At 45.7% G+C, this 19,587-nt stretch overlaps 1 protein-coding gene across 1 annotated transcript in view; it reads left to right on the top strand.

The window, feature by feature from the left end:
• Positions 1-17,790, top strand: part of PYGB (glycogen phosphorylase B) — a 194,698-nt gene extending 176,908 nt beyond the window's left edge. The window contains exons 12-20 of the mRNA XM_063918124.1: positions 173-287; positions 1,177-1,278; positions 2,961-3,108; positions 11,705-11,763; positions 11,946-12,087; positions 12,834-13,041; positions 15,414-15,548; positions 16,351-16,417; positions 16,532-17,790. Of these exons, the coding sequence (XP_063774194.1) occupies positions 173-287; positions 1,177-1,278; positions 2,961-3,108; positions 11,705-11,763; positions 11,946-12,087; positions 12,834-13,041; positions 15,414-15,548; positions 16,351-16,417; positions 16,532-16,684 (1,129 nt within the window). The 3' untranslated portion in view covers positions 16,685-17,790. The remainder of the gene's footprint in view (positions 1-172; positions 288-1,176; positions 1,279-2,960; positions 3,109-11,704; positions 11,764-11,945; positions 12,088-12,833; positions 13,042-15,413; positions 15,549-16,350; positions 16,418-16,531) is intronic.
• Positions 17,791-19,587: the final 1,797 nt, after the last annotated feature.

The following is a 19,587-nucleotide window of genomic DNA, read 5'->3' as shown; positions in this document are numbered from 1 at the left end:
CAGCTTTGTATTCGAGAGACTGGAAAAACATGTGATATTCTCATGTAAATTGCATGAATCTTTAATTTTGTTATTATCAATTTCTGAGCAATCGTTTTTCCCACATATTGGTGGCTCACTCAGGAGTTCCTGCTGACAGGGCTTTCATTTAAAAAAACATGTTGTGTTACAGCTTCAAGGATTTCTACGATCAAGAGCCACAGAAATTTCAGAACAAGACAAACGGCATCACCCCAAGGAGATGGCTGATGTTGTGCAACCCAGGCCTAGCTGATATTATTGCCGAGGTAAAGTGCTGTCATACAGCCCCCTAGTGGAGGCAGTATGAATAACAACTAAAACAAAAAAATGTAATTCACATGCAACATGAGGCTATAATGCATGGGTCTTTATCCTGCGGCCCTCCAGCTGCCGTGGAACTACATATCCCAGCATGCCACAGTTTTGCTATTAAGGCCTGCTACAGCTGAGGCAGGGCATGCTGGGATGTGTAGCATACTTACCGACATTCTGGCTGCTCTCTGCGGGAGAGAGCAGCCAGGTCGGCTCAACAGGCAGGCCGGGGAGCGCTGTGACGTAAGGAGGGGGTGGTCCGGAGGCGGGATGGGGGCGGAGCAAGGGCAGGGCGGGGTTACGGTGACTCCTTCTTTAAGCCAAGCCCTCCCCCCCCACCCCCTGCTCTGTAATGCCGCGATCACCGGCATTACACTGCAGGGGGCGTGGCTATGATGACGCGATTCTGCAAGAATCGCGTCATCGACTGCCCGGACAGCCCACTTTACACACAAAGTGGGCGGACGGGCAGCGGGGACCCCTCAAATCGGGAGACTTGCCTGCTCTTCCGGGGGGCCGGGAGGGTCACCCGATTTTCGGGAGCCTCCCGGCCATTCCGGGAGAGTAGGCAAGTATGATGTGTAGTTCCATGGCAGCTGGAGGGCCACAGGTTGAAGACCTATGCAAAATGGTTTTATTAGGCCTTATCATTCTAAAAGCTACACATACAATATATTTGCTATAATAATGTATTTTTCTTCTTCGGGTTCGATCCACAGGGATAATGATGTAATGTAGCAAAGTGTATTGACCGATTTATTGAGGGGCTTAACACAGGGATTATATTTTTCCACTGTGAAGTCCTGCCAATAAGCATTTCTGGTGTTTTTTATTTCTCTGCAGAAAATTGGTGAAGACTTTGTCACTGACTTGACCCAGCTGAGGAAACTGTTGGACTTTGTAGACGACGAGAGCTTTGTGCATGATATAGCTAAAATCAAGCAGGTAATTGTGCTCCGTACGGCTGCAGGCATATGACACCAGGTGTATGATGGCAGGATGTGGAGGGTATACTTGTGGGATCAGTCACATATATCACAGAGAGGACAGGCCACCTTTGTTGGATTTACATTTATATAACCTCATGTCTGTCCATGGCAGTATGAGCCATGATAAGCAACCAGAGGCAAATTCCCCATTATAGGGGACAAAATGGCATTTTCAGTTATCTTACAAGTGACCACATTTCCTTTTTAGAGAAGCATCACATAAAAGTCTAAGAACAGCACAAATACAGGGGGTTTTCCCTTATAGCTAACTGGTCTAGCCGCTAGGGAAAAGAAGTAAGCACACTGTATTAAGAAACATTAGAATCACTGGGAAGATGGCACATTACTTGGGCTTCATACCTCCCAACATGACCCATTCCAGGAGGGACAAAATGCCCTGCTCCTGGTCCTCCCTCTTAATGTATGATTACTGTCACCTGTGGTGGACTAGGTCATTGATGAGAAAGGTGTTTCTCTACAGGTGATGGCAATCATAAATTAAGAGGAAAGTCCAGGAACAGAGAGAGCATTTTGTCCTTCCTGGAATGTTGGGAGGTGTGTGGTTAGATGGGCTGCATGTGACCCTATGAGGGCCAGGCGCTGTCCCCAGAGTGTTTTTTGCTCACCACAGCCCCAAGCCAATCATTGTGGCGACATTATAGTTCACTGGTCTTTCTATGAGGACAGAATGACCCTTATGTTTCCCATTGTGAGTAATTGGCAGCTTCCTTTGGCACAGAAACTACTGCTCACCAGCTGTTATTAAGCTCCCAGCTTGCTATGATATTAGTACTGCATTAGCTGGAGAAGTGCAGCTGTCTACCCCTGACTGATACCAAACAATTATGTTTGAAAGTGTTAAAAGTTATAGCATTACTATAAAACATTCATTATTTTGGTGTCTGATATACAACATGTGTAGGCAGGCCATATATAAACATATTACTGTGGAGCATTACAGATATGTCCTCTTACATCTTGCCTCAATACGCCATCTAGAGGGAGATGCCTGGCGTGAGTGAGTTAGCAGGTACTGTACAACTCCGTTCGTGTCGAATTTCTTTTTTGCCAAAATTGTGTCTTATTCGCGTCTCTATGTGAATTAGACGCATACTCTGCTGATTAAAATGATATACAGCATGACTATATTCTGTGTGCGTCTGTGGCTGTAACTGCATACAAAATGGTACGTTACAATGTTCTGTGGGAAAACTGTGTTGCGTATTTCGTATGCAGATACAGCCACACACAGAACATAGACATGTCGCATATCATTTTAATCAGCATAAGCTGCTTGCACATCCTATTAGCATTGTTTTGCGAGTAAGTAGCCCATAAAGATGATTGGCGCTACTGAGTCACAGCACAGCATGGCGTTACTAGATGGTCTGTTTAAATGAAAGGAGGCTAGATGTACTGTAAGTGGGCACATCTGTATGCGTGTGATTTCAGTACAGCAGGCTGCCTAGCCAATCAGATCCTCCACACCACTAGAGATTACAGCTGTGGGGAACTGCAGCAAACAGCAGACATCGTGCATTTGTTTTAAGCTTTGTTACAAGTCTGTAAAGCATCTTGTTTGTTTTCCTTTGAAGTGGTGCTTGTCCTCTATTACCTATTCTGCTTTGTCTGTGCCAGGAAAACAAACTGAAGTTCTCTGCTTACTTGGAGAAGGAATACAACATTAAGATCAACCCTTCTTCCTTGTTTGACTTACAAGTCAAAAGAATCCATGAATATAAAAGGCAACTCCTAAATTGTTTACATATCATAACTTTGTACAACCGTAAGTATCCTGCTATCATCCAACACTATGGGAGTAATTCCAAGTTGATCGCAGCAGGATTTTTGTTAGCAATTGGGCAAAACCATGTGCACTGCAGGGGAGGCAGATATAACATGTGCAGAGAGAGTTAGATTTTGGTGTGGTGTGTTCAATCTGCAATCTAATTTGCAGTGTAAAAATAAAGCAGCCAGTATTTACCCTGCACAGAAATAAAATAACCCACCCAAATCTAACTCTTTCTGCGCATGTTATATCTGCCTCCCCTGCAGTGCACATGGTTTTGCCCAATTGCTATCAAAAATCCTGCTGCGATCAACTTGGAATTACCCCCTATGCATTTTACCCATTCATACACATAGGTAAAATCAGGGGATTATACCTGTCCTGAATCCTCCTTTAGGGAGGGAATTGTGAATAGAAACTGCTACACTGACACTAACACACTTGTACTTATTCCTTTAGGCAGGTCAATATAAGTTGGTGGCTCTTTCAAAGCAAGAGAATGTATTTTTGTACATCTGGGATTTTGGAAAGCACTCCTTACAAAATACATTTCCCAGGTGCCCCACAATGCAAAGCAGAAATGATAATGAATATAGGCCCACAGTGGGACTAACGGGACTTACAGTGATGCTTCCTAGGTCTCAGCACTAATGTTTAGAGTATGAGACTCCACTGAGACTGAGAAAGGAGTCTGTTACTTGTAAACATTGCTGCTGCTAACTCCTAACAAGCATCATTTTTTAGGACCTGTGAGTGCCCATTTATTACTTATAATTATTTTTCTCTAACGTCCTAGTGGATGCTGGGAACTCCGAAAGGACCATGGGGAATAGCGGCTCCGCAGGAGACTGGGCACAACTAAAAGAAAGCTTTTAGACTACCTGGTGTGCACTGGCTCCTCCCACTATGACCCTCCTCCAAGCCTCAGTTAGATTTCTGTGCCCGGCCGAGCTGGATGCACACTAGGGGCTCTCCTGAGCTCCTAGAAAGAAAGTTTATTTTAGGTTTTTTATTTTACAGTGAGACCTGCTGGCAACAGGCTCACTGCATCGAGGGACTAAGGGGAGAAGAAGCGAACCTACCTGCTTGCAGCTAGCTTGGGCTTCTTAGGCTACTGGACACCATTAGCTCCAGAGGGATCGACCGCATGGAACTGGCCTTGGTGTTCGTTCCCGGAGCCGCGCCGCCGTCCCCCTTACCAAGCCAGAAGCAAGAAGAGGTCCGGAAAATCGGCGGCAAAAGACATCAGTCTTCACCAAGGTAGCGCACAGCACTGCAGCTGTGCGCCATTGCTCCTCATGCACACTTCACACTCCGGTCACTGAGGGTGCAGGGCGCTGGAGGGGGGCGCCCTGAACAGCAATAAAAACACCTTGGCTGGCAAATATATCACAATATATAGCCCCAGAGGCTATATATGTGATAAATACCCCTGCCAAAATCCATAAAAAAGCGGGAGAAAAGTCTGCAAAAAAGGGGCGGAGCTATCTCCCTCAGCACAGTGGCGCCATTTTCTCTTCACAGTGCAGCTGGAAGACAGCTCCCCAGGCTCTCCCCTGTAGTTTGCAGGCTCAAAGGGTTAAAAAGAGAGGGGGGGCACTAAATTTATGCGCAATATTGTATATACAAGCAGCTATTGGGGGAAAAATTCACTCAATATAGTGTTAATCCCTAAATTATATAGCGCTCTGGTGTGTGCTGGCATACTCTCTCTCTGTCTCCCCAAAGGGCTGTGTGGGGTCCTGTCCTCAGTCAGAGCATTCCCTGTGTGTGTGCGGTGTGTCGGTACGGCTGTGTCGACACGTTTGATGAGGAGGCTTATGTGATGGCAGAGCAGATGCCAATAAATGTGATGTCGCCCCCTGTGGGGCCGACACCAGAGTGGATGGATAGGTGGAAGGTATAAACCGACAGTGTCAACTCCTTACATAAAAGGCTGGATGACGTAACAGCTATGGGACAGCCGGCTTCTCAGCCCGCGCCTGCCCAGGCGTCTCAAAGGCCATCAGGGGCTCAAAAACGCCCGCTCCCTCAGATGGCAGACACAGATGTCGACACGGAGTCTGACTCCAGTGTCGACGAGGTTGAGACATATACACAATCCACTAGGAACATCCGTTACATGATCCCGGCAATAAAAAATGTGTTACACATTTCTGACATTAACCCAAGTACCACTAAAAAAGGGTTTTATGTTTGGGGAGAAAAAGCAGGCAGTGTTTTGTTTCCCCATCAAATGAGTGAATGAAGTGTGAAAAAGCGTGGGTTCCCCCGATAAGAAACTGGTAATTTCTAAAAAGTTACTGATGGCGTACCCTTTCCCGCCAGAGGATAAGTTACGCTGGGAGATATCCCCTAGGGTGGATAAGGCGCTCACACGTTTGTCAAAAAAGGTGGCACTGCCGACTTAGGATACGGCCACTTTGAAGGTACCTGCTGATAAAAAGCAGGAGGCTATCCTGAAGTCTGTATTTACACACTCAGGTACTAGACTGAGACCTGCAGATAGTGCTGCTGCAGCGTGGTCTGTGACCCTGTCAAACAGGGATACTATTTTGCGAACATAAGACGTTGTCTTATATATGAGGGATGCACAGAGGGATATTTTGCCGGCTGGCATCCAGAATTAATGCAATGTCCATTCTGTCAGGAGGGTATTAGAGACCCGACACTGGACAGGTGATGCTGACTTTAAAAGGCACATAGAGCCTTATAAGGGTGAGGAATTGTTTGGGGATGGTCTCTGGGACCTCGTATCCACAGCAACAGCTGGGAAGAAAAAAATTTTTACCTCAGGTTTCCTCACAGCCTAAGAAAGCACTGTATTATCAGGTACAGTCCTTTCGGCTTCAGAAAAGCAAGCGGGTAAAAGGCGCTTCCTTTCTGCACAGAGACGAGGGAAGAGGGAAAAAGCTGCACCAGTCAGCCAGTTCCCAGAATCAAAATTCTTCCCCCGCTTCCTCTGGGTCCACCGCATGACGCGGGAGCTCCACAGGCGTAGCCAGGTACGGTGGGGGGCCGCCTCAAAAATTTCAGCGATCAGTGGGCTCGCTCACAGGTGGATCCCTGGATCCTTCAAGTAGTATCTCAGGGGTACAAGCTGGAATTCGAGGCGTCTCCCCCCCGCCGTTTCCTCAAATCTGCCTTGCCGACAACTCCCTCAGGCAGGGAGGCTGTGCTAGAGGCAATTCACAAGCTGTATTCCCAGCAGGTGATAGTCAAGGTGCCCCTACTTCAACAAGGACGGGGTTACTATTCCACACTGTTTGTGGTACCGAAACCGGACGGTTCGGTGAGACCCATTTTAAATTTGAAATCCTTGAACACATACATAAAAAAATTCAAGTTCAAGATGGAATCGCTCAGGGCGGTTATTGCAAGCATGGAGGAGGGGGATTACATGGTATCCCTGGACATCAAGGATGCTTACCTACATATCCCCATTTACCATCCTCACCAGGAGTACCTCAGATTTGTGGTACAGGATTGCCATTACCAATTCCAAACACTGCCGTTTGGACTGTACACGGCACCGAGGGTCTTTACCAAGGTAATGGCAGAAATGATGATACTCCTTCGAAAAAGGGAGTTTTAATTATCCCGTACTTGGACGATCTCCTTATAAAGGCGAGGTCCAAGGAGCAGTTGTTGGTCGGAGTAGCACTATCTCGGGAAGTGCTACAACAGCACGGATGGATTCTATACATTCCAAAGTCACAGCTGGTTCCTACCACACGCCTACTGTTCCTGGGGATGGTTCTGGACACAGAACAGAAAAAAGTGTTTCTCCCGCAGGAGAAAGCCAAGGAGCTGTCATCTCTAGTCAGAGACCTCCTGAAACCAAAACAGGTATCGGTGCATCACTGCACACGAGTCCTGGGAAAAATGGTAGCTTCTTACGAAGCAAAATTCCATTCGGCAGGTTCCATGCAAGAACCTTTCAGTGGGACCTCTTGGACAAGTGGTCGGGATCGCATCTTCAGATGCATCGGCTGATTACCCTGTCTCCAAGGACCAGGGTATCTCTACTGTGGTGGCTGCAGAGTGCTCATCTTCAAGAGGGCCGCAGATTCGGCATACAGGACTGGGTCCTGGTAACCACGGATGCCAGCCTTCGAGGCTGGGGGGCAGTCACACAGGGAAGAAATTTCCAAGGACTTTGGTCAAGTCAGGAGTCGTCCTTACACATAAATATTCTGGAACTGAGGGCCATTTACAATGCCTTAAGTCTGGCAAGGCCTCTGCTTCAAAACCAGCCGGTACTGATCCAATCAGACAACATCATGGCAGTCGCCCATGTAAACCGACAGGGCGGCACAAGAAGCAGGATGGCGATGGCAGAAGCCACAAGGATTCTCCGATGGGCGGAAAATCACGTCTTAGCACTGTCAGCAGTGTTCATTCCGGGAGTGGACAACTGGGAAGCAGACTTCCTCAGCAGACACGACCTACACCCAGGAGAGTGGGGACTTCATCCAGAAGTCTGCCAACTGTTGGTAAACCGTTGGGAAAGGCCACAGGTGGACATGATGGCGTCCCGCCTCAACAAAAAACTAGATATTGCGCCAGGTCAAGGGACCCTCAGGCAATAGCTGTGGACGCTCTAGTGACACCGTGGGTGTACCAGTCGGTTCATGTATTCCCTCCTCTGCCTCTCATACCAAAGGTACTGAGAATAATAAGAAAACGAGGAGTAAGAACGATACTCGTGGTTCCGGATGGGCCAAGAAGAGCTTGGTACCCAGAACTTCAAGAAATGATATCAGAGGACCCATGGCCTCTACCGCTCAGACAGGATCTGCTACAGCAGGGGCCCTGTCTGTTCCAAGACTTACCGTGGCTGCGTTTGACGGCATGGCGGTTGAATTCCGGATCCTAAAGGAAAAGGGCATTCCGGAGGAAGTCATTCCTACGCTGATAAAAGCCAGGAAAGAAGTAACCGCAAACCATTATCACCGTATTTGGCGAAAATATGTTGCGTGGTGTGAGGCCAGGAAGGCCCCAACAGAGGAATTTCAGCTGGGTCGTTTTCTGCACTTCCTACAGTCAGGAGTGACTATGGGCCTAAACTTGGGTTCCATTAAGGTCCAGATTTCGGCTCTGTCGATTTTCTTCCAGAAAGAACTGGCTTCACTGCCTGGAGTTCAGACATTTGTAAAGGGAGTGCTACATATTCAGCTCCCTTTTGTGCCTCCTGTGGCACCTTGGGATCTCAACGTGGTGTTGAGTTTCCTAAAATCACATTGGTTTGAGCCACTTAAAACTGTGGATTTGAAATATCTCACGTGGAAAGTGGTCATGTTATTGGCCTTGGCTTCGGCCAGGCGTGTGTCAGAATGGGCGGCTTTGTCAGGTAAAAGCCCTTATCTGATTTTCCATATGGATAGGGCAGAATTGAGGACTCGTCCCCAGTTTCTCCCTAAGGTGGTATCAGCTTTTCACTTGAACCAACCTATTGTAGTGCCTGCGGCTACTAGGGACTTGGAAGATTCCAAGTTACTGGACGTAGTCAGGGCCTTAAAAAATTATATTTCCAGGACGGCTGGAGTCAGGAAAACTGACTCGCTTTTTATCCTGTAGGCACCCAACAAAATAGGTGCTCCTGCTTCTAAGCAGACTATTGCTCGCTGAATTTGTAGCACAATTCAGCTGGAGCATTCTGCGGCTGGATTGCTGCATCCTAAATCAGTAAAAGCCCATTCAACGAGGAAAGTGGGCTCATCTTGGGCGGCTGCCCGAGGGGTCTCGGCTTTACAACTTTGCCGAGGTGCAACTTGGTCAGGGGCAAACACGTTTGCTAAATTCTACAAATTTGATACCCTGGCTGAGGAGGACCTTGAGTTCTCTCATTCGGTGCTGCAGAGTCATCCGCACTCTCCCGCCCGTTTGGGAGCTTTGGTATAATCCCCATGGTCCTTTCGGAGTTCCCAGCATCCACTAGGACGTTAGAGAAAATAAGATTTTACTCACCGGTAAATCTATTTCTCGTAGTCCGTAGTGGATGCTGGGCGCCCATCCCAAGTGCGGATTGTCTGCAATACTTGTATATAGTTATTGTTAACTAAAGGGTTATTGTTATGAGCCATCTGTTGAGAGGCTCAGTTATTTTTCATACTGTTAACTGGATATGGTATCACGAGTTATACGGTGTGATTGGTGTGGCTGGTATGAGTCTTACCCGGGATTCAAAATCCTTCCTTATTGTGTCAGCTCTTCCGGGCACAGTATCCTAACTGAGGCTTGGAGGAGGGTCATAGTGGGAGGAGCCAGTGCACACCAGGTAGTCTAAAAGCTTTCTTTTAGTTGTGCCCAGTCTCCTGCGGAGCCGCTATTCCCCATGGTCCTTTCGGAGTTCCCAGCATCCACTACGGACTACGAGAAATAGATTTACCGGTGAGTAAAATCTTATTATATAGTGCACAAATATTACTCAGCGCTTTATAGAGAAAATGTCAGTCCTTCACATCAGTGCTAGTTCATTGGAGCTTGCAATGTGTATTCCCTACCACACGTAGACTAGACCTGCACACTAGGGTTATTTTTTTTTGCCAGAAGTCAGTTGAACCTCAGTAATGTTTTTGGATTGTGGGAGGAAACCAGTGTATCTGCGGGACACCCATAAAAATACAGGGAGAACATACACGCTTGGCTAGGATTGAACCCATGACCTCAGTGCTGTGAAGTAGCATTGTTATCCACTGAACCAACACGTCTGTTATATATACATTGAAGGTATAATTTGTATAATATGCACATGCATGCTGGGACTTGTAGTTTCCCAAAAGCTAGAGACCACAGGATGTATAGACCTGGTATTGCCTGTCCTCTTTCGGTTGTTCAGAGATTTCATTGTCTCTGCTAAGAATTAAGAAAACACAAACGAGAGAGCGCTATTCACATCCAAAGTGGATTTTTATTTTTACAATTCAAATAACTCTGAACTTAATGCCGGCCGCCAGTACATAAACATATATAAAAAATATCAATATGACCGTAAAATCCTAAAAACCAATAAATCACTGATTATAATCAAATTGATTCCATGCATATGCATATATAGGTATAACCGTCCCACTTATATGGATTATTTTCCTTATTCCTCAAATATCCAGAATTTAAAATATATTTCCAATAAGCCGGATACTCTGTATATAACTTGTGTCCAACAATGTATCAATTGTACTCAGATACGCTGCTCAACAGCTTCCCAGCCTCATACTGGAACATATGGATGAGTGTTAGCTTTTATAATACTTCTGTCCATAAATCCGTTAGTCTGATTGATGAAACATGTGTTAATAATATTATATAAAGTGCATCCTTGCTCCCAGCTGGATAGTGGTTTAAAGTGATTAATGCAAAGCTGATTTATAAGTAATAGTCACTGTGCTGCAGCAATCTGTGAATAAAAAGTAGGTATACCATACATTCGCCTCTGTTTGATCACGGTGCAGGTGTCATGACACTGAGGAAGCTGCCGATGCTTGTTAGTAGGCGGGGAAACGCGTCTGTCAGTACCTCCGGTTACAAACCACAGACTACAGCGGACGGAAAGATATCAGCTGGTCGGCCGTACTATACCCTTGCAGGAGGGGAGCGCTGGATCATTCATCTGCCCACGGACTCCAGATAAGGCAGAGAATACGAGCACCGGCCGGGAGGGCAAAGCCTGTTTCCGTGGCTAAAGCGTATGGTTGTATCCACTCCATAAAAGGCTATTTATGAGAAATTAGCCAGGAGGAATATCACCTGCACCGTGATCAAACAGAGGCGCATGTATGGTATACCTACTTTTTATTCACAGATTGCTGCAGCACAGTGACTATTACTTATAAATCAGCTTTGCATTAATCACTTTAACCCACTAACCAGCTGGGAGCAAGGATGCACTTTATATAATATTATTAACACATGTTTCATCAATCAGACTAACGGATTTATGGACAGAAGTATTATAAAAGCTAACACTCATCCATATGTTCCAGTATGAGGCTGGGAAGCTGTTGAGCAGCGTATCTGAGTACAATTGATATGTACATTGTTGGACACAAGTTATATACAGAGTATCCGGCTTATTGGAAATATATTTTAAATTCTGGATATTTGAGGAATAAGGAAAATAATCCATATAAGTGGGACGGTTATACCTACATATGCATATGCATGGAATCAATTTGATGATAATCAGTGATTTATTGGTTTTTAGGATTTTACGGTCATATTGATATTTTTAATATATGTTTATGTACTGCCGGCCGGCATTAAGTTCAGAGTTATTTGAATTGTAAAAATAAAAATCCACTTTGGATGTGAATAGCGCTCTCTCGTTTGTGTTTTCTTAGTTTCGATTTTAGGGGCAAAAAACCAATTGCCCCTGAGAGAGCAGCTTACACATCTATGTAATCACAGCGCCAGGAATTGTTTGGTTTTCATCTGCTAAGAATTGTTAGTTAAAACCATAGTCACAATACTAATGCTTCATTGGCCAATGTATGTATGAATCTGACTGTAGTGTACTTGTATTATGTGTGTGTGTGTCGGTTCTTTGCTAATGTAGGATTTCTTTTAATGTAACACATTGCCATTTTTTCAGGGATCAAAAAAGATCCTTCCAAAACATTTGTGCCAAGAACAGTTATGATTGGAGGAAAGGTACGTTCTGCATTTATACTTTTTTCAGTAATCAGTATACAGTCTGCCGGGAAATGTATGCAATTATATGATGTAACAAAATTAAATGAAACAATTCAAGAACACATTTCTGTTCTTCCCAATTTAAGTAATTGTTGTGTTAATCCAGAAGTGTGATTGGACTGTTGACTGTTGCTTTGCAGGCAGCTCCTGGGTATCATATGGCGAAAATGATAATCAAACTAATTACATCTGTTGCGGGTATTGTGAACAATGATCCTGTAGTTGGGGACAGACTAAAGGTTATATACCTGGAGAACTACCGTGTGTCTCTAGCTGAGAAAGGTAGGTTGGCTGCTTCATATTGTAGGTTGTATTCAAGCACTAGATCATTGGTTCTCAAACTCAGTCCTCAGGACCCCAAACTGTTCATGTTTTCCATGTCACCTAGCAGGTGCACAGATGTAGTCATTACTCACTGACACATTTTAAAATATACCACAATTGGAGCTAATTATTTCACTTGCGATTCTGTGAGGAGACCTGGAAAACATGGACTGTTTAGGGGTCCTGAGGACTGAGTTTGAGAACCTGTGGTCTACATCAACCCTGGGCAACCTGTGACTCTCGAGCTGTTGTGAAACTACACATCACAGGATGCCCTGCCACAGTTGTAGCATTCCCTAATACCAAAACTGTGGCAGGACATGCTGGGACTTGTAGTTTCACAACAGCTGGAGAGCCACAGGTTGGATATATACCTGTGGCTTTTTTCTAGTGAGAAAAAGTGCCCTGATAGTCTGCACTAGTCTGATAGTCTGCACTAGCTCAGCAGACCTGACAAAGACTGTCCTTTCTTTGTTTGCATCAGGTTTCTTTCTTTCTTTCTTTCTTTCTTTCTTTCTTTCTTTCTTTCTTTCTTTCTTTCTTTCTTTCTTTCTTTCTTTCTTTCTTTCTTTCTTTCTTTCTTTCTTTCCTTCTTTCCTTCCTTCCTTCCTTCCTTCCTTCCGTACGTACGTAAAAGGTCATATTTTCCTAAGTACAACTATGTGACTACACAGAGAGAGCTTACTATGTCTTGTATCTTGCAGTGATCCCTGCTGCTGACCTATCTCAGCAGATCTCCACTGCAGGCACCGAGGCTTCTGGCACCGGGAACATGAAGTTTATGCTGAATGGTGCTCTTACCATTGGTACAATGGATGGGGCCAATGTGGAAATGGCAGAGGAGGCAGGCGAGGAAAATCTGTTTATCTTTGGAATGAGAGTGGAGGATGTGGAGGCTCTTGACAGGAAAGGGTATGTATTACAGCTGGATGGTCCAGCACCTGCATAGGGGAACTACCTTGTAGCCTGAACCTATATAAACAATAAAGCAGGATCCAGTGCAGTCACTAAGGCACAAACACTTCTCTTTGTGAATTAATAGGATCCTCTTGTGGATATTGATTAAGCCTGTACAATGGTGCATTCACTCAATGGGCGAGGTGTGCACTTTAAGGCTGGTATTACGAAGGCCTGGTAAACACTAGAGCGATCTCTGGCCAATATGGTTTCCTGCCAAATCGGAACGACATATAAGCCGGATCTTTCAGTGTGTATGCCCAATTTGCGCGCTCCCACGGTGGCTTGCGATATCTACCAGTCGGCCGTGTTGCTCGGCCAACCAGAAGATATCGCATGCGGCACTGTGTAGTATAATGAAGGATGTTCCATCCTTTATACATTGTTCTAATGTGTACTGCGGATACGATATGTCAGCCCATCGACTCGCATATTGGAGGTCAATCCGAGTTGATCGCTAGCTGAATTTGATTGTAGCGCTGCGATCAGGCTAAAAAACAGCAGTTCTGCGCATGCGGCACAATGCGCATGCGCGACGTACGGGCACAACGAACGATGTAGTTTTGCACAGGGTTTAACGATGCATTTCAGTCGCACTGCTTGCCGCAGAGTGATTGACATGAAGTGGGCGTTTCTGGGTGGCAACTAACCGTTTTCAGGGAGTGTGCGGAAAAATGCAGGCGTGCCAGGGAAAACCGCAGGCGTGGCTGGGAAAACACAGGTGTGGCTGGACGAACGCTGGGCGTGTTTGTGACGTCAAATCCGGAACTGAATAGTCTGAAGTGATCGCAAGCGCTGAGTAGGTTTTGAGCTACTCTGAAACGACACACAAAATTTTGTAGCCGTTCTGCGATACAACCGTTCACACTTCTGCTAAGCTAAAATACACTCCCAGTGGGCGGCGGCATAGCGTTTGCACGGCTACTAAAAACTGCTAGCGAGCGATCAACTCGGAATGACCCCCATTGTCCGGGTACACATCATTCTAGTGTGTGACCGGCCTAAGATGTCAGCTCTCGATGTAAAAGTTTGAATTAAAATTACTCAAAGCTTGTGGGCAATGTTCCTTGTCTGTCCTTTTAAATAGGAACACACACACACACAGCTCAGGAGAGTGAGAAAAGAAAGGCAGAGAGAAGGAATACAAGAAGAGTGAACAAGGTGGCGGAGAGGACGAGGAGTGCCAGGAGAGAGAGAGATGGAACAAGATGATAGAGAGGACGAGGAGTGCCAGGAGAGAGAGAGATGGAACAAGATGATAGAGAGGACGAGGAGTGCCAGGAGAGAGAGAGATGGAACAAGATGATAGAAAGGAAGAGGTGTGCTAGAAGAGAGGAGAGGGGAAAAGGTGGCAGAGCAGTGATGAGGGGTGCCAGTAGAGAGAGAAAGGGGACAAGGTGGCAGAGCAGAGAGAAGGGGTCCCAAGAGAGAGAGAGAGAAAACAACTGCTGCACAATAGGGAGAAATGGAAGGAATAGGGGGAGATGGGAAGGCGGTGAATGGCAGAGGAAGAAGAATGTGTATGTATGTGTTGTAAGATAAAGGGTTAGTTTGGCCTGAAACATTGTTTTCTTCTGTAATGAAACTAATTATTATTGTGGGATGCATTTGGCATCCTGGTGGTCGGGACACCGGAATCTCGGCATCGCTCAGAAGACCGGTGCCGGGACACCGACGTCCCACAGGTAAGTATAGATGTGGGTATTAGGGTTAGGGCTCGGGGATGGTGGGGGGTAGGGTTAGGCACTACAAAGGTGGTTAGTCGTAGCCGCCACCCCTGCAATTTAGTCCTAGCCGCCACCAGGGTGAGAGAGAGAGAGAGAGAGAGAGAGAGAGTGTGTGTGTGTGTGTGTGTTGGGGTGGGGGGTAGCCTACTTACCCCACAAACATGTCGGGATTCTCGGGTGTAAGATGCTGGGGTCAGTCATATGACTGCTGACATCCCGAATGCCGGGATAATATACTAAACCCATTTATGCTTGAGGTTCATATAAAGAAAATATATATTGGTAAATAAATATTGCTGTTGTTGCTATTGTCTATGAATTGAATTCATGTTGTTTATCAGCCTATACATGGTAGATTCCACAATGATTTCTACCTATTTGCCTAGTGAGATTCATCTACATTAACTGCTTGTTAGAGACAGTAAGTGCCATAAATCTATAACCTATATTTCCCTTTATGTATGAAGACTGAACACACTTGGTTCACATGTTGCAATGTTTTGCACATTCTCGTTGTCCATATTATGGGGTCTAGTACATTCGGTCCATCTTGATATTGCAGTGTCCATGTAAACAATGACCGTATCTTCCTCTTCATAGGTACAATGCTAAAGAATACTATGATAAGATCCCAGAGCTGCGGCAAGCGATTGATCAGATCAGAGACGGCCGCTTTTCTCCCAGGGAACCAGACCTGTTCAAGGATGTTGTCAATATGCTGATGAACCATGACAGGTAAGGAGAAGGTGGACTTACCCCTTTAGTACTAAGGGGTATGCTATACTCACCAAACACCAGCAGATGCAGCACAGACGTGTGCTTTGGTGTAAAAAAAAAGCAAAGAAAATACTTGTGTCCAGACCTATAGTCAGAAATCATTATGGGAATGTTTTAAAATGTTCTATTTTTTTATTAAGTTGAAATAAATTTTGATAGGATGAATTACGTTACTTTGTACTACAGATAGGGCCTAATTCAGACCTGATCGTAGATGTGCTAAATGTAGCACATCTATGGTCAGTTTCACAGACATGCGGGGAGGACGCTCAGCACAGGGCTAGTCTGTCCTGCATGTCTGGCTCTGCCCCCCTGCACAGGTACAAAAGCATCGCTACTCGTCGCTTCCTGGGTCGTATCGGCTGCATGTGATGTCACGCAGCCGCCGCGGCCCGCGCGGTCCGGGCACGCCTATGTTTCCCGGACCGCGTCCCCAAAACAGGAGGCAAACGCTGCCGGCCCGCACCCTCCTGCCCAGCGACTGCCTCTGCCTGTCAGTCAGGCAGACACGATCACTGGGCTGAGGTGGCCATCGGCTCTCTGGCATGCACATATGCACTGCGGCGCATGCGCAGTTCAGAGCTGATCGCTCGCTGTGCGAAAACGTACAGCAGCGATCAGGTCTGAATTAGGCCCATAATACTGTGTAATGATGATGTTATCCTACACATCATGCTTGTGCGACTGGTTACTTTTTCTAAATTCATCTAAGAGCCTGATTCAAGTTGTTGTTACATATACATATATTATCTTTATACAGGTTTAAGGTGTTTGCAGACTATGAAGACTATATGAAATGCCAAGCAAAGGTGGACCAATTATACATGGTAAGATAGTAAGATCTAGCTATAAATATTTTGTGACGGTCAGTATAGTCTGGATAATATAGCAGAACACATTCTGTATAGCATGTAACATATGTACTGGTATCTCTGTTGCAGAACCTCAGGGAGTGGACCAAGAAGGTGATCAAGAACATTGCATGCTCTGGCAAGTTCTCCAGTGACAGGACCATTAGTGAATATGCCACTGAAATCTGGGGAGTGGAACCCTCAGCCGTGAAGATTCCTCCACCCAATATACCCAGGGAATAGATGCGAGGAGATGCATGTGCTCACCGTCCTCCAATCAGGACTAGTTCTTTGTCCACCAGTTGTGATAGCAGCTTTCCCATCGGAGCATAGTCTTGTCTTTGGGCAAAAAATCCTGATTGTGTTGTCTTACACCAACTTTCTGCAGTTATACTCTCATCATTATAACCTGCTATGTATTCTACACTAGAACCGGCCACACACCCAGGCCAGTGTCCTTACTGCAACAAGCAAAGGTCTCCTTTAAATCATTGGCCTTGCTTCAGTATGGTAGGAAATAGTGGAGCAGTAGCAATCCCAAATTATATTTTATAGGTAACGCAGAATTCACTTATTTGTGCTGGATGTAGCTTAATTTCCATGAATCATAAATGAACAAAATACGTGTGATCCACTAAATAACAATTAATTCTATAAAGTATATGTACTTAAGTACACTAAAAATATTTTTAACAGATTTTTTTATTGTCCCGTTTCACCAAATACATCATTAGGAAGCACAGGTGAGATCTCTCCGATTGCATCTCATTTAATCATTCACTGTTATACTGTTTCACTAGAACACTTTGGTCAGATAGCAGTAACTGTTTTTATTTTTAAGAGTTTTAGTATATGATCACTGTGTCTCGGAAGTGGTAGTGGTGTTAGGGAGGGACTAGTACATAGCTTTCTCACAGAGGGCATGTACTCTTACATAGGATAATACAACAAAGCCCAAAAGCACAGAGGATATCTGACCTTGCACGTTGCAGGATAACCCGTCCTCAGCGGCGGAATGGTGCACTGAGTACGCGTCGCTGTTATATAAGCCATTCGGGAAAGTCCTGTGCTGAGGAAAGAGTCTGAAGAACTGTAATGGGAGCAATTAGTAATGGTTTACTCTTGTTGCAGCTTAGTATTAGATGTCAAAATGCAACGTTTCCAATGCTGCAGCGCTCCATCTATAAGAATGCATCATTCATATCTGTGCTCAAGGACGAGCAAGCTTTGTGTGAAGCATTGTATTTCATGTGTTGTCTTTGTAAAGACGATGTTGTTTTAGCATTTGTGTGTGTGTGATTCCAAAGTACTGTATTTCTAACTAAAGATATGCACGTTAACACATCCTTCACACTTGTGGGACTCATCCTTTAATAAACTTAGTACCTACTGATAGCTTCCGGATGTAATTCTGCATAGGAAATACTGGTAGTAATGGTAAAGTTACTAGCGTTTGCTCACGGCTTTGCTCACATGGATGCCTGTTATTGCTCAGCGGAACTAATTATACAAAGACCATAGTGAAATCTAATTTCTTTTTCATCCACTAGGGGTCACTGGAGTACACTTAGGGATATGGACGGCTTTAGCAGAACAGGCACTGAATATTTAAATTTAGTAACTCTCCTCCCCTCCATATTCCCAGAGTACCTCAGTGTTTTTTCTGTGCTCACAGCATGACAAGCACGAGTGCTAGCTCTGCAGCACATATACTTATTTTTATTTTATTTTTTCTATATTTTTTTTACACATCCCTTCCCACCTTAACAAGAAGTGTGGGTCCGGGATAGTAGAAGCTGCTGCAAGCAGCTGCTGGTGTGTCGGTCCTCACTAAAAGAGCACCCTCACATCCAAGTGTAGATCATCCTGCAGGAAAGGCTGGACGGAGCTTGCAGAAGAAGCCCCGTCATATCCCCTCACCACAGAGTTTAGGTATGCTGGGGACGGGGCGGTCAGCTCACGCTGCCGCCCCGCTGTTTGGGGAACGGTGTTTAGTGCGCGCCAGTGCTCCCTGCTAACTGCCGCCCGCGCCGCTCACAGTTTCACACGCTGTGCACAGTGCCGGCCGCATATCCGCCCAGCACCCGCTCCCCGCTGGAAGTCCACCGCCGCATCCCGCCACTATACAGGCTCCCCGGCTCCCTGCAAGATCTCCAGTTCACTGCGGTACTCGGAGTACAGAGAGGGAGGGGGGGGGGGGGGGGGGGAACACGAGTCTCCTCACAGCAGCGCGGCTGCAGAGGGGGGGGGAGAGTATGTTTACATGGAAAGGCTCCTGGGTGGTGGTTTAATTACATAGGCTTTTAAGCCTATATAAACAGGGTGGCTTTATAATGTAGTTAGTTACAGGTTGTAGACTTTAAATGTGTGTTATAACCTGACCTGTGATTATTAGTGTAAGCATGGCATGGCGACCATTTTAACCATGCTTCCTGTTCAATCCTGTTTCTCTTTCAGTTTGGAAGATCCTGTCCTACAACACTACTCCACCGGATGGCGCAGGGGTGTTAGTGGGAATTTGGGATCAGGTTTCATATAGTACTAGACACGTGCACTGCATTTCGGCCATATATATATATATTAGACACACCTTAGTAACAATTTTACTGAGTCGTGCAAGTTGTCTGTCTTTCTATATTGTGTTGTCTGTCTGCATAATGAGTAAGGCACCAGCAAAAACTAAAAAGCAGTTTCTCTATCGTCCTAGTGGATGCTGGGGTTCCTGAAAGGACCATGGGGAATAGCGGCTCCGCAGGAGACAGGGCACAAAAAGTAAAGCTTTTTCAGATCAGGTGGTGTGCACTGGCTCCTCCCCCTATGACCCTCCTCCAGACTCCAGTTAGATTTTTGTGCCCGGCCGAGAAGGGTGCAATCTAGGTGGCTCTCCTAAAGAGCTGCTTAGAAAAAGTTTAGCTAGGTTTTTTATTTTACAGTGATTCCTGCTGGCAACAGGATCACTGCAGCGAGGGACTGAGGGGAGAAGGAGTCAACTCACCTGCGTGCAGGATGGATTGGCTTCTTGGCTACTGGACATCAAGCTCCAGAGGGACGATCACAGGTACAGCCTGGATGGTCACCGGAGCCGCGCCGCCGGCCCCCTTGCAGATGCTGAAGTCAGAAGAGGTCCAGAATCGGCGGCTGAAGAC

This window comes from Pseudophryne corroboree, chromosome 4 (assembly GCF_028390025.1).
Source record: "Pseudophryne corroboree isolate aPseCor3 chromosome 4, aPseCor3.hap2, whole genome shotgun sequence".
NCBI lineage: Eukaryota > Metazoa > Chordata > Amphibia > Anura > Myobatrachidae > Pseudophryne > Pseudophryne corroboree.
Note: the sequence above shows the minus strand (reverse complement) of the source record. Positions and strands in the feature narration are given on the sequence as shown.